The sequence below is a fragment of the Neolamprologus multifasciatus genome, chromosome 15, assembly GCF_963576455.1.
Source record: "Neolamprologus multifasciatus chromosome 15, fNeoMul1.2, whole genome shotgun sequence".
NCBI classification, from domain to species: Eukaryota; Metazoa; Chordata; class Actinopteri; order Cichliformes; family Cichlidae; genus Neolamprologus; species Neolamprologus multifasciatus.
In genome coordinates, this window is record NC_140453.1 from 16,690,750 (window position 1) to 16,705,658 (window position 14,909).

The 14,909-nt window shown below is 42.2% G+C and overlaps 1 protein-coding gene across 5 annotated transcripts in view; it reads right to left on the reverse strand.

Moving 5' to 3' along the window:
• Nucleotides 1-1,106: 1,106 nt before the first annotated feature.
• Nucleotides 1,107-14,909, reverse strand: part of sipa1l1 (signal-induced proliferation-associated 1 like 1) — a 92,978-nt gene continuing 79,175 nt past the window's right edge. For all 5 annotated transcript variants that reach the window (XM_085132551.1, XM_085132552.1, XM_085132548.1 and 2 more), the window contains 9 exons: nucleotides 13,448-13,545; nucleotides 12,836-13,323; nucleotides 11,093-11,284; nucleotides 10,186-10,354; nucleotides 9,509-9,743; nucleotides 8,992-9,162; nucleotides 8,802-8,913; nucleotides 8,218-8,296; nucleotides 1,107-5,155 (listed from right to left, as the gene is read on the reverse strand). In XM_085132551.1, coding sequence (XP_084988677.1) covers nucleotides 5,012-5,155; nucleotides 8,218-8,296; nucleotides 8,802-8,913; nucleotides 8,992-9,162; nucleotides 9,509-9,743; nucleotides 10,186-10,354; nucleotides 11,093-11,284; nucleotides 12,836-13,323; nucleotides 13,448-13,545 — 1,688 coding nt within the window. In that variant the 3' untranslated portion in view covers nucleotides 1,107-5,011. The remainder of the gene's footprint in view (nucleotides 5,156-8,217; nucleotides 8,297-8,801; nucleotides 8,914-8,991; nucleotides 9,163-9,508; nucleotides 9,744-10,185; nucleotides 10,355-11,092; nucleotides 11,285-12,835; nucleotides 13,324-13,447; nucleotides 13,546-14,909) is intronic.

Sequence of the window (14,909 nt, forward strand, 5' to 3'; positions counted from 1 at the left end):
TTAAAAAGCAAGTTGTCTGCACTTCATGCAGTTTGTTACAGTAAAATATGCACCACGCTTCTTTTGTGATAAACAAAACATTCTGACTACCTGTGGAACTTAATTTAGATGAGACTGTCATATTACTGTTTTTGTAGTGCTTTTAATTAAAGTGCCTGTAATTCCCTTTTAAAATGTGTCTGTGTATGTTTTTAATGTTGGACCCCAGGAAGACTGGCTTGTGCAATTTGCTAAACTTAATTACACACAGAACCCCTGCAGTTAAAAGAGGATGTTAATTCAAAGAGAGCATGAAAAGGACTAAGCTGCACTTTGTGCCCTGCTTGAACTAATACTATGTTTGATTTTCCAAAAATGTAGAGGGAAATGGCACAAAAGGCGCCGAGATCAGCTGATCCGTTGGAGGGAATGTGCTGCTGCCGCAGTAGGTGGTCGTGTACGTGTCATCGCTTTAAAAGTGACAAACTTCCTTTGGTATCTGCCCTCAAACTGTCAAAAGTCAGACTGATTTATTCGAGCTAAAGGGGGATGTCTGGTCAGATGCTTAGTTATATATGTACCTATAGCTGTTGAATTTGTGAGGGACTGCCTGTTTCTGAAACATTACACTTAGCGGCCACTTCTTTAAGTACACCTTGCTAATTTAGGTGACATCACACAGTTGCAACATATTTCCACATGGTCTGAAGCAATTCCGTCACATCCCAAAGGTGGGCAGGAGGGAGGGGCTTTACTTAGGACTAGCCGGGAGAAAGAAACAGCTAGACTAGACCAATGATGTCAGCATAGAGTTTTAAAGTGTGGGGAAGTGAGTTAAAGAATAGACTAGCAGCCAAACACCCAGAAAAGCACAGGTCCATGATTACCCATCTGTACTGAAACTACACACAAGCTTCATATCTAAATGCACTGATTAGACATCTTTCACATGCAGGTGAACAGGTGTACCTAATAAAGTGGCATGAGTGTATATGTGCTGACTAGAGTTCATCTTACTGTATGCTGTATGCATCAGTGAGGAAAATGATAACTGATAAAGGCAAGTGAGGATATTCCAATATCTACGATACACAAATAAACTGACAGCACCACAAAATCGACATAGCATTTATTTATTTATTTCAGAAATCTTAATACTGTGATCACTGCAAATGTCTTATTCATACCTTTACATTTTACAAAGACAATGGATCTGGGATGTAAACAGTATTTTCAATTGTTTAAAACGTATGGTCCTCTTAAAATAGTGTGCTTTGTTTCCAGTCAGAGCGGATCACCTCACCGTTTCCTCCGTTCTTCCAGCAGGAGCAAACAAAACAGATCAAGACTCAGCAGTGCAGGGCTGCGTCTCCGAGCTCTGGGAAACCTTCCTCCCCTGCTTCAATCACTGAAACCCAGCATCCCTACAGTTTACACAACATACGACCTCCTCTCGTCTGATCAGTGATGCTTGAGGAATAAAGTTATAAAGCACCTGTTTGTCAGGAGCTGCATTGGCAGGGAAAACTACAGAGCAACATTCTAGACAAGGTTGCACAGGAATCCATCAATTCACCCTTTTTATATCCAAAACCTGTAAACACTATGCTTTTTTTCTTTAATGTAAAACACATTGTTGTGCAAAGAATCTCAAAAATAAGATATTGCAAAAAAAAGAAAGAAAAGAAAAAGACAATCTGAACATTCAAATTTCTGATATCCTTCAGTGAAGCAGCAAAAACAACGCTGAGGAGAGAAAACCCACGTTCACTGCAAGGTAACAAAGACGAGTGAAAACCCAGACCGGCTTACGTTTGTTTCTGACTTAGTATAAACTGAATCTAACATCCAAGTTGCTTGCATCTTTTAAAGATGCAAGCAAAACATCTGCACTGCACGTTCTGTCATTTGGCCATACTTCATTTAAAATACAAAAAAAATTAACCTTGACCACTTTCCTTTTACAATAAAATATAAACATTGCTTTTAGTTAATTTAAAAATTGTAATCATTGATATAGTTTCGGACAGAAACCCAGTGTACATGGTATATAATTTACAGTCAACACTTTACGGATAGGGGCCCATTTGCGCCCAGAGGACTCACCTTTTTCATTAATATTTCAAGGATTTCACATTAGTGGATGGCTCGTTTTCACAACTGGCCAGCTTGAAAAACTTATATTTAAAAAAAGGGGGGGGGAAAGACCAAATCTGGTGTTGACTATCTACTGGTGTAACTGTCGTCCACGCAGACTGACGGGAGATTCCTAAAACAGAACCAAAACTTTTGCTAACAGTCCACTCGTGTCTCTGCGAAACTGCAGAGCTTAATGAGCATGTCGGTTATAGTAAACATCATATTTCTTTAGGCTCGTTTATATTCTCTTTACATTCAGACTGGGAGATCATTTGTGCTGTGCGCTGCAGGGCTTCTAATTGCATCAATGTGAGATGCAAATTTCCTTGGGGCGAGTCAAAAACTTTAGCGCGGGGAAATTAAGGCTTTCGCCAAGTTTAAATGTACACACTTAGGCTTCGACCTCAACGCCCCTGTTGTCGTGTCAAACACCCAGCTGTGACTCTTGCTTGTGTTGTAAGCAGCTTTGTGATGTGGGGGAAGAAAAAAAACAACCTGTCTTCCGGCACACTTGTATTACAGGAGCCAGTGGCTCAAGTAATTGAATGCAAAGGCACACACGCAGACAGACTTCCACAAATACTTGTCACTGTGTCAGGAGGCTGGCCTGACTGACTGAAGAGGAGAAATAAGCATCTGAGCAAATGAAAGGATGAAGCCTCTCAGCCAAGTCGACGACTGTGAGTGTGAACTCAAATTAAAATCGTATCTGGTGAGTGCGTGTTACTGTACCAGGTGTGCTTATCTTTCAGGATGAAGGAGAAGAGCCTTTCCCTTTTATCTGTTCCCCAGGTGCTGTTTCAAAGGCATGTCCCTGCTCTGCCTCGGAGTAAATGACCAAGATAAGTGACTGTAGGCACGGCTGGATTGACTGATGTACATTCACACGACAACATCTCACACACACACACACACACACACACACACACACACACGGGTACAGCTGATACTGTAGCCCCCTTCTAACAGATAGCCACATATGCAATTTCTGTTGATTCCTCACATTCCTGACATAAACTGAACCTGAGGAAAACTATAAATGCTCTGCAGACACAACATCCACACACACACACACACACCTTAGGTCTGCTCCTTTTTTTTTTTTTTTATCAAAAATACACCTGTGATTGTCTCTCAAAGCTGGCTTCTGATTATTCCTCCTGTCCTGTTTGTGTGGCCTCCACGGTTTGATGTCTGACTGATTGCGGAAGAGGCGTTAGAAAAATACAGAGTGACTGGCAGCACATTTACAAATCATGACATTTCCACTGGTCACCACTAGAGGGCACTGTAAGCAACACGACAGCAGGCTTGGGCACCACAAAATACAACAGAATACAGAATAAAAACCATATAAGTCAGGCTTTAGCCAGAATTAAGAAAGAAAGCCATTTAAATAATATAGCTAGTGACCGTTTGTCTTGAGGAACTAAACACTGATGTCAGTTGTACTATACGAATAGAACAACGTATTTATTGGATTATAATACAAGGAAATAAATAAACCTGGGGGAGGAAAAAACAACATTCCAACTTTTCCATCTCAAAAATGTCTTTGTCACTTTTAATCAGCAGCTGTCTCTGCAGACAGTGGGATGATGTTTAGAGTTCTCACTTTCCTTTTCCCCCCTCACAGTTCAGTGGGAAAGGATAAAGGCTCTTGTGCAGCACAAATCGGCAGCCTTGTAAGCTCCAAATCATCTTTTCCCACTTTAAGCATCTCTTAAGAGAGTCCTGACTTCTTCCTATTGCTTTTAAGACACATATAATTGGGAGGGACCAAAGCACTACGGATCAGTCCTGGGTTTTTTTTTGTATTTTTTGTTTTTTTGTTGTTGTTTTTAAGTGGCATCGCTTGCCGATGGCTTTTAAATATCCCCCTCTGTCAGGTTTGTGCTGTGAAGACAGAAAGAATGTTGTAATCCAGATTTGACTGACACAGAAGAGAGAAAGTGAGATCGAGAGAGAGAAAGAAAAAGAGAAACTGTACAAATCCCTCCTGTGCTGAAGCAGAGTGACCTGTTTCCGTCTGGGTGGCTGCGGTCGAACAGCCAGAGCGACCGTCCGGTGGTTTCAGCCTTCGAGGGGAGGGCACGCAGGTGTGAACAAAGTGAAAACCTCTCATGTGTCCTCTGCTCTTGTGGTTTCAGATTGATCGTTTCTGTATGTGTGTTTGCATGTGGTCGTTTGTGTTCCAGTAGCTGGACCCGTCTTGACTTTGCGGGACCATTTTTAAGAGACTTTCATTCAGATCACCTTGGTGTCTCTGTAACCCCACCCCACCCATCCTGTGGCAGCTGAGATTTGGCATAAAGGACTCGAGTCCCCTTTTAGAGCAGCTGGGCATCATTTAAAAAGACTTGCTGGGAAAAAATATTTAAAAAAAAAAAAACAAGAATAAATGTTCTAAAAAGAGAAGCACGTCCACGTGGAACAAAATCTACAGATAGGAGGCGGAGCTTCTTTGCGTGCACCGCTGGAACAACCGCAAGAGGCAAAGTCGACTTCTTTAGAAGGTGGAGGGTGTGAAGTGCTTTCTCCTTGTCGGCAATTTAAGAAAAGAGATTTTGTCACACGAGAGAAAGACAAATTCAACAGCTCTCATAGGTGAGAATGACACCCATTTTCTTGAGTGTCATCTTCCTAAGTTTAACAGAGGGTCTGCGAGGAGAGGCCGAGACTGGTCGACGGCATTACCCACTGATGGCTGAAGCCAATGGAAGATGGTTGACGGATTCAGCATCAGGATAATTCAAGTCCAACAACAACAATCTCCCGTTTCCTCGTGAGTGTCGATCCTCCTCTGCCTCTTTATCCAGAGTGTGTGTGCGTGTGTGTGGGCTCATGTTTGCATTTGTGTGCATGTGTGTAGGTTAAAATGTGGAGGTGGAAGTCAGTTCATGTCGATGGTGTTGAAGACCCACTCTGTGAACTTCTTGAGCTTGGCAGCAGAGGTCTGGGACTCCTCCTGCAGTCTCTGGTTGTCCTCCCAGAGTCTCTTGATCTGAGCCTGAAGCCTCACCTTTTCTTCCCGCTCCTGCGGAAGGTGGAGAAAGGTGGGGTTAAATTACTCGTTTTCATTAACCCGTTATTAAGCAATTAACAGTGGACAAAGTTTTTCTTAAGCAATCAATTCAATCTCTGCTGTGTTTATGTAAACTAAATCTCGGGCCTGCAGACAGCGAGTCTGCAGGCCCAGCGAGCGACAGCAGACAGAAGTTTGTGATTTTGTAAACAGATATTATCAGCTGACATTTTAAACGCGAAGACAGCACAACGAAATAAACTCCGAGTTGGGTGCATGAACATAAATATTGAGGCTCAGTCTAGGAAGGTAAAGAACACACTGAAGGAAACAATAAAACTGGAGCGAGCTGCTGTCAGTCAGCTGCAGTCGATTGCTGCTGGGGTGAGAGAGTCGCGTATTAGCTTTCTTGGTGTCAAACTGATTTCCTGTTATGTTAAAAGTAAGAAATGTAGAAAAGCTTCGCAACACTTCACAAGACAGCTGGAAGTTTCCCAAGAGTTGCGTTACACGTGAATCTCAAACCGCAGCAGTTTTCTGAGTGAAAACTTTTCACTGTTACAAAAGGTCAGACTCAAAGAGGGGATGGTGAAGGAGCTATAAGGTGATAAAAAAAAATTCAACCACCTGACTCGTGGTTTCTAAAGCCTGAGTGGACTGTACCACTGGAGAAGGGGGTGATTAGTGATAGTCCATCCTTTTTCTTCACTGCTTTTCCAATTAAACATGGTGGGAGGCTGGAGCGAGCTCTCATAGGGCAAAAGGTATCCTACCTTTTATCCTACCTATCCTAACAGGACTATCAGAGTTTGTCGCTTTTTGCTGTGATATTTAAGTTAATATACTATATTCCATAAAGTCAAAAGTTACAGGACTATGATTTATTCATATCATTAATAACCTTACGGTTAATTTTAGGGGAAAAGCCATATTTTCAGCCTATGGGCAGAGGTATCTTGTATTCTGTTGCTTCTTTGCTATTTGCTTACACTCTGGCGTTTGATGTATTTCACCACACTCGTAACTCTCAGCTTCAACTTCACTACCAAACATGAAGCAAATAAAAGTACAAATCATGAGGCGACGCTGACTTTATGGTTAGAATTTGGTGTAAATAAGGTTCTGACCTGTGTGGTGTGCAAAAACATTTGTTTGGACCACGAGCCAAAGATGGCAGCAACATAATCTTCCCACTGCTGATAAGGTTCTTATCAAATAAATCATTTTAGTTGTAATGACAGATTTGTAGGAGAGCTTTGTGAGCCTAAAGTAACATGATATTTTTTTTTGTTGTGTCCAATTATTGCAGAAGACAAAGGAAATCACCAAACATCTGCATTTGAGAAGCTGACAGCAACAAAGTGGCTGATTTCAGTTGTCCCTGATTTGTTTTCTACTAATCAACTACTCGTTTTATTAAAAAAAATTGTGCCGTTTTTGAAACAATAAATCTCTCAAAGTTGTTTAAGCAGTAACTGAAATATGGACATGAACTGTGAAACACTGGACGAGTGAACAGGAAACATGGGAAACTTTTTCCAGGTGATTTAAACATTATCATTTTAGTGGCCGCAGTGAAACTTGAGTCAGCAGTTAGCAACAACAATAAGCAGCAGAGGGGACCCAAGAGAACAATAGAAACGCTCAACTGCTGACTTTGTATATTCTTTTGAAAACAAAATATTTATTTACACCACCCGCTCCATGTTCCACTGTATACAAAGGCAACTGAAGTCTGTATCTTTCAGTCACACTTCAAAAGAAGAGGGGAACCAAAAATGATTCTTTTAGCGCAGCACCAAGTTTGCACAGGACTCAATGCAGTCATGTGAAAAAACGAGTTTATCCTTACAGTAAGAGGATAATGTGTCACCAGGTGCTGCTAAATCTGATTGGCTCATCATCAGTTTGAGCATCTCTATAAATTCTTCTATAAAAGCAGATTTTTGACAGTTTGCTGGGTTGGAGCGTTCAAACATTTCACTGATAAGACATCAGCAATGATCTTAGAGAAGCACTTCTTACTGCCCATCAATGCCATTTGCAAACAATTTGAAGACCGTCACTCGACAGTGAGAAAGATTATGCACAAATGGAAACATTCAAAACAGCTGCCAATCTTCCCAGAACTGAACGTCTCAGCAAATTCACCTCAAGGTCAGACCGAGTAACGCTCAGAGAAAAACCCTGGAGCTACAGGCCTCAATTAGCATGTTAAACGATAAAGTTCATGACAGCACAATTAGAAGAAGACTCAACATCTATGGCTGTTTGGAAGGGTTCCCAAATGAAAGCCTTCACTCCTGGAACAATGTCCTTTAGACAGATTAGAATAAAATGGGACATGTTGGGTAGGGCTGTTCGATATAACGATATATATCGGATGACGATATAAAAACGTCTATCGTTTCATTTTATGCTATCGTTTGTTTCGTGGTGTCGCAAAATAAACTGTTTACTACAATATTTTTTCATCATTTTGATGGTCACTGTAGTGGCTGTATTCATTTCTTAAAGTTCTCTCTTTCTCTTCTATTTTATATAACCACACTACAGACGGACAAGCGCCTGTTTTTATGCGTTGTGGTTAGCAACAACGACGGTAACAGCATCGCGTGTCCGCTTGTTTATGTTCCACATACACCTTTCACAATAAAGCTCAAGATCCTGTTGAGACTTTTCAAAATAAACTGAATCACGTGAAAGAGCAGATTATTTACGTATGAGAAGTAAAAATGAGCCGCTAGGTGCTAAAAAATAAACCTTAGACTCAAACGTTAGAACAGGCTTTTCCCCGCAGCACGCCGTGTAATAAATACTCACAAAGAAAACGGCGAACGTTACAACTTGTGTCTACAAATGTATAGTTTCATGCATCTGTTAAAGCACTCGACTCCAGCTACATGACGCGCAGCAGGAAACACTTCCCGCAAGTCGAGCTGCCCAAGATTCACAGAATTTAAATGTTACATTTTTGTGATTTATATCGTTATCGGGACGATAGAATTCTTATATCGGGATATGAGATTTTGGTCATATCGCACTGCCCTAATGTTGGGCCTTCTTCGTCTCACCTTCTTCAAGTCCTCCTGAAGCATCTTCACCATGGCCTCCAGCTTAGTCACTTTCCTCTCCAGCCCTATATGTCCCTCACTGCGGCAAGAAAAGAAAGTCAACCTGAGTAAACACTGCATACATCTTTGAAGTGGAATTTTATTAGCAACAAACTCTTGTTTACCCTGTATATTCCAGTTCTACTGGATACTGAATTCAGTTATTAATCTATATATGTACACACATCATCTGCTTCTTGTATTATCTGGTTAGACGTTAAACTTCTGTTTGTTGCACTGATAGTTAATCAATTTCATTTTAAAAAGTCTAATTCCCAAACCAAACCAACTTTGTCACATAGTATATGCAACATTACAGGTAGGCAGTACTCCGTTAACCTGCTCAGCACCTCTGGATCTTGTAATTTCTCATTCTGTGCAGCTGGATGGCTTTAGCTCATTTGCTTTGTGAACTTGTTTTTTCATGAAGGAAAATAGGAGAGTAATTTTATCTTTTGTCTGCAGTTCTGAGGTGATGTGTGTTTGCTGCACATATCTTCCATGTGAACATTTAACACAGACTACAGTGTGTGTGTTGTGTGTACCTAGATGAGGGCCGTGACAGTGGAACAGGCTTCAGCTCTATGTGAGACTGCTGTGGACTGGAGGCGCCGCTGCTCCGGTGGTTTGAGTCACCAAAAACAAAACTTCTCTGGACTAAAAGAAGACAGAAACGTGAGGGCAAAGAATACCAAGCGTTTGCTTTAACTACTAGTAAAAGCAGGAGAACTATACCATAATGTGTGTTTCGCTCATTCTCAAAGGTATTGGCCACGTCCACCAGGTGTGTCCATTCGAGGGGACTGTCTCTGTCTGAAGAGGGGAGGGGCATGAGCTCCTGAGGGAGAGGTCCACGATGACGCTCCACCAAATCCACCAATGATGTGTCAGATGCCGAAAGGTCACCTGTTAAATTAAGTTTTGAAAGGTGATTTTTCCACATGTTTGAGCATTTTTATTGAAAAGAGGGGACAGCAGGAAAAAAATAAAATAACTTAGGTTTAGCCTTCGCTGTCATATCACATAATTAAGAGATATGGTAACCAAATATGTCCTTGGCAAATATAAGCACCTCTTAGTTCTGCAGAAAACATAATGAGCTGCGTTGCATTTATTCAAAGAGCCCTTATTTACCTGCTAATTATTTTCTAATGCATTTGGTTATTTCCCATTGCATAACAGTAACAACTATCAGCAACAAATTATGTCTTCAGTATATAAAGCGAGCTGCCAGCCTTCTACTCAAGCTTACCATGCAGTTTGACTCCCAGCTTATAGGAAGGCCGTCTAAGGGGCACGCCACGAGTGGTGGGCGAACGTGGAAGGGTGGAGCAGCTGAAGAGAACGTCAGCGCCGAGAGCCGGTTCAGGAATGGTGTCGCTCAACGAGGGAAGGCGCTGGCCACGATAAATGCTTTCATCTGATAGAGTGCGATGGAGCGAGCGACGGCGGCTGAGAGGCTGCTCTGGCGGCGACTTCTGGCTATGCTGCGCAGGGTGAAAGTGAGCAGGTGTTACTTTAATGATCACATTTACTACTGCACAGAGTCTGCTCTGACACCTGTGTGAAACCAGGGGTTGCAGTGCTGCTCTACATCAGCTACAGCCTCTCTCCTGTTTGATCTGCTGCCAAAAAACATTCGCCACACATCAAGTACATTTTTTTTCCCCAACGATGTGCAGGTGAATGACCTATTCTAGCTACAAGCAGACGAGCATTAACACCCGATTTTTATGTTTGATATTTGACCTTTGCTTTTACAATTGTACAACTGCCTGCGAAAAGCTGAAGTGGCTGCGAAGGTGGACGGAACAAGCAAAGACTGCAAATTGAGCTTTCCAAGTGAATTCACTCCACTCACCTGACAAATTCTCTGAAAGCTGTGCAAACCTTTATAGTAGCTGCTTTTGGTCTTAATGGCAGACGTACCTTTTCTTTATGTTTTCGTGGTGGCGGGGGACTGTCTGGAGCACTGTGCCTCTTCACATCTTCCTCCATTGTAGACTTTGCGTGAGTCTGGGGCGAGTGCATGTCTCTCAGAGATGGCCTGGCTGCCGGGGTTGGAACCACGTCTACTCCACTTTCTCCTGGAGATTTCCTAAGACACAAACACACACACGCACACACACACAGTCAGTAATGTTTTATATAATGACACAGAAAATAAAGATATGTAGCCTTTCAATGGGGAAAAAAAACAAATCACATTCAGGGTCTGCATTATAGCACTTAATGCAATACTCTCTTGAGCCACAAGGGGGTAATCAAGTAGTACACATGATATTACATGAAAACCGTTAATGTAAAAATTGTAGTATTAGTTGTAGTAGGATTAAAAGCAGTCTGACAAATGAAAGCACTGCTATAAATCAGAGGAAAGTTCAATTTGATCCAATGAGTATAAATGCAGTAATGCAGGGGGAAAAGACAGCCACAGTGGTAACATTAGGCATCCTTCATTAGACACTAATGTGGTTGGGAATAAAGTGAATTTTAATGCACTGTACTATGCCCAATGAACCATCTGAAGGATTTGCCAAATTTAGAAAAATCTGACCGGAACATCTTTTGTTCTGTTTCTTCATTATTAACCAACAGCCTGAAAAAAAAACTCACCAGGATCAATAACTTCTTGTGAAAGTTAACACTGAGCTGACAAAAAAACATCCAACTCTCTTTTACCGAGGAATTTAAAGCTCAAAAACCTCTAGAGGAATTATTGATAACATATAACTTTAATAATTTATGTAACTTTTCACACCTCAAATAGACAGTTTGAATAACAATTCAAGACTTTTGTTGTTTTCTACTTTCTGTATAGTCCTTTCATCCTTACTTGCGCGTGTCTCCAAAATCGACAGAATTGATGGTGGAGCCGGGCTTCCTCCAACCAATCAGGTACTTGGACTGAGCTCCTTGGCGCGGGTAGAAGCTCTTGGGCCCAGGGGACACTGAGGACTGAGATGAAGGGGAGGTTGCCGAAGAGGATGACTCCTCTCTGGGAGAGCTGTGGCCCGAGTGGCGAGCACTGATGGACAGAGGAAACGAACAGAATGTGGAAATAGTAATGAAACAAATGTACACAACTTGCATCATAATCCTCACTAAAAAACAACAACAACAAAAATACAGCTTAAAGCAAAGACAGGCTTTTTCTTTTAAACCCAGATCTGTGCATTATTTAGGCAAGAATCTTAATGTTTTTGCGTTTTAAGAAGTCAAGCTTGGTCTTAGGTCAAGCAGTAATACAAAATTCAGCAGTGAGACATCTTTCATCAAGGAATTTTGAGGTAGGGCATATATTATTCAGTTATAAATGGAAAACTATATGAAAGTATCACCTGCTGTCAAGCCAATCTTGGCAAGCTCATTCTGCCCCCCCTCCCTTTTTTTTTTATACCCTCCATCACTGTGACAGAATACAAATGTAGTTTTAATGCTGGACACATGATACCGAGGTCATGAGGTGTAACTATCATTACTGGTGATTTAAGACTCTTCAAATGAGAAGAGCAGGTCACTGGAGTTCCTTCAGATCTTCATATTAGCTTAACTTAAAAAAAAAAAGTTGGCATGTGTAGAGGGAGTTAAAATTACTCTTTAAGGTTGGCTTCACGTTTAAAAACGTGTCTGTGGATGCAGTTTGCAGTATAAAAGTACTTGAGAGTGTTAGGTGAGGGTAAAAAACGTTCTAGGTTTGAACCAGTCTAAAGTTGCTTATCAGGTTAACTGGTAATGCTAACTGGACTGGCTGCTGGTGTGATGGTTTTGTTTGTTTCTCTGTGTTAGCCTGCTAAAAAAAACAAAAAAAAAACCCACCCCAAACTGAATAATAAAATAATAGAAAAATATATATGACAAAGTGTGCCAGCACAAGGGAGCTGAACAGAAACTTCATGCATCCAGTACATATAAATCACTGATTTCCACAGGAATAAATTGGCACCAGATGCATGTTAAGTGTCCTGACCTAGCTGTAACTGTCAAATACTTACAGCTGTAAAGTAAGTCATAAATTTGATTCATTTGTAGTCAAAAAACAAGAGAAAAATCACCAAAAGCGATCCTGTGGTTGAAATTCTGTAGTTAATCAGCTGATTCCTAAGATGGAAATTCATCACCACCACTACCACCACCAGCATCTAGACTCCAGGGGAGGGTTTGGGTCTACTTCCTACCATAGTTGGACTTTGCTGTCAAACTCTCTACTTTAATAGATTTAATTCAGGTCTTTCAAACAATTGCTTCTTAGTGAAATGTGTTTATTTGAAAACAGTATGATGATGCATTTGCCATCTGCTTCTAGAAGCAGTGTACCTCAACCTCAGGTATGATCATGTCATCACATTACGTTCTAGGTGCAAAAGTGGGATCTCTCCACAAATCTGTTTTTCTTCAGTGTTTTACAAAAGCTTTAACCATCCAGCGTTTTCTAAGGAGAAGCTAAAACATTTTTCTTCTGTCAGGAGTCTTAATCATATCACAACATTTTTCTGGAAACTTCCACCCTCAAGCCTGCACTCCCTGCCTTAGAGGATAAGTTTAATACTGAAGCTTCAGGTTTTACACCCACACACACCTTGAGTGAGATCCAGTGTCACTCAGGCTGTAGGTGCTGCTGTCTCTAACAAGGAGGTGAGTAGGTGGACTTCGACCTGTTCCATCCATGCTTCTCTCTCCTGGAGGGCCAGGGGACTCGGCAGCAGCAGGCGACCTCTCGAGCATCCTGCGGCCTCCCTCGGTTGGACTGTGCCATGGGGACGCTGACCTCTCCCTGCTGTCTCTGCCTCCACTGGGAGCCAGCAGCGAGGTGGTGCTGCCGTGGTGAGAGTGGGGGTGGGGGTGGTGAGAGGCTCCAAAAGAGCCGCTGTCGATGCCGCTGTCGGCCGAGGCGCCCTGGAGGTAACCACCTCCTCCCAGGCCATTGGGTTCTGGGTCACCCTGGTCACCACTGGAGCCCCCACCAGTCCCCATATCATACCATTTGTCGCTGTCGCTGTGGCCCCCGCTGGAAGTAGTGCTGGATAGTGTGTTACTACTGGAGTGACCAGAGTAAGGGCCATCCGACTGCATAACGACAGATAATAGGGACGAGAACAGGGAAAATGATAAAATATTCTGGTTATACAAAAAAGCCTAAATGTTCATGTAGTTATATCACCATCATGTCAAAACCCATGTAAAGCCTGACCTGGCTGCCCTTCTTCGGGGACAGGTGGATGACTTGCTCTTGCCTCTGGATACGAGGAGCTCCCGAGTATCCTTGACCAGACTTCGAGACTGGCGCCTCTGCAATAAATAGACCCTTACACACAGCTGGGGTTGGTGACAAACACATGAGAGCACACCCTGTGGCACAAACATCGTTGATGAATACACACAGAAGTTCTGTTCATTTGCATATATTTTACTACTACAGCAGTTGCGCTTCCGAGATTTCACGACACTGACACGGATTTTATTTTGCTTTTGCCATGTCCATGAACAAAAACCCACATCACTTGTCAGCAAAAGCCAAGCACATCAAACACAAATTTGTCCACAGATGGTCCCTGCTGGCTTTGTTTGTTCTGGGCAAGCTGCGCCGCGTGAGAAAACGTGCGTATGTGTCCCGAAGCAAAACTTGGGGTATAATTGGGACTATTGTATAATTCTGTGGATGTTATGCAACAAGACCTACAGAGAAGGCTGCTAATGACCACAGCATCATGACAGAGGGAGTAAAGAGAGAAATCATAACATCTGCTGGAATGAATCTAGAAATGTAGATTCAGTTGCACATTAATCTGCAAAGTTGCACCACAGCCCACGGGGCTCTCCACTAATAAAGGATGTAAGCACGTGTGCATGCCTGCTTTTCAGGAGTGCACGTGTTTATATACAAGCATATGTGGGTATTTGTGTATTGTTTGCTTTCTGAAGAGTTAGTAATTTCTCCACGAATTAACCATGTAATTACTCTGGTGGAAAGCCCTTTTGAAGCTAAAGGGTAAGCAAATGTCCTGTTTGTGTGTGTGCATAACAAAAAAAGTATGTATTCTGCCCGCTGCGTGACTCGTGTTATTTCTGGACATAACATGACCGCATAATTGTTGCTGAGGACTGGCAGGTCAAAGGGTGAAAATGGAAGGAAGAGGAAAAGGACAGATCCCTAAACCACAGAGAGAGCAGACTGTACAGTGCAGGGCCAGACACTTGGCTGACTCTGGCTGCACTGGCTCAAGTTTACATTGTTCCACCCTGACCAGTAACGACATAAGTGCTATGAACAACCACAAAATGAAAGACTAAAGCTTTTAACTGTGATTGTGGCGGTCAGGAACAGGTTGAGAACATGACTGAAACTAGGCTGGTCAACATTCAACCAAAGCAACATCCTGCTGGGAATCAAAGGAGCAGTGGGGGGTGGGGGCTTTGTGAGATTCGGGCCTTTAATAAACGAAAGGTCCCAAAAACAGTGCATGGGAGAATGCTTTCAATTAAATGAAAGGGAATGTACAATATGATAAAAAGAAGTTTGAATGAGAGGCAAAAACAAGCAGCAGTGGAGAATGAGGAACAGACTGAAGGGAGGGAGGGAAGGAAAGGCGCACAATGACTAGGGTGGCCAACTGTGTTGACAGGAAAGAAAGGAATTTCTCCCTTTTCTCTTC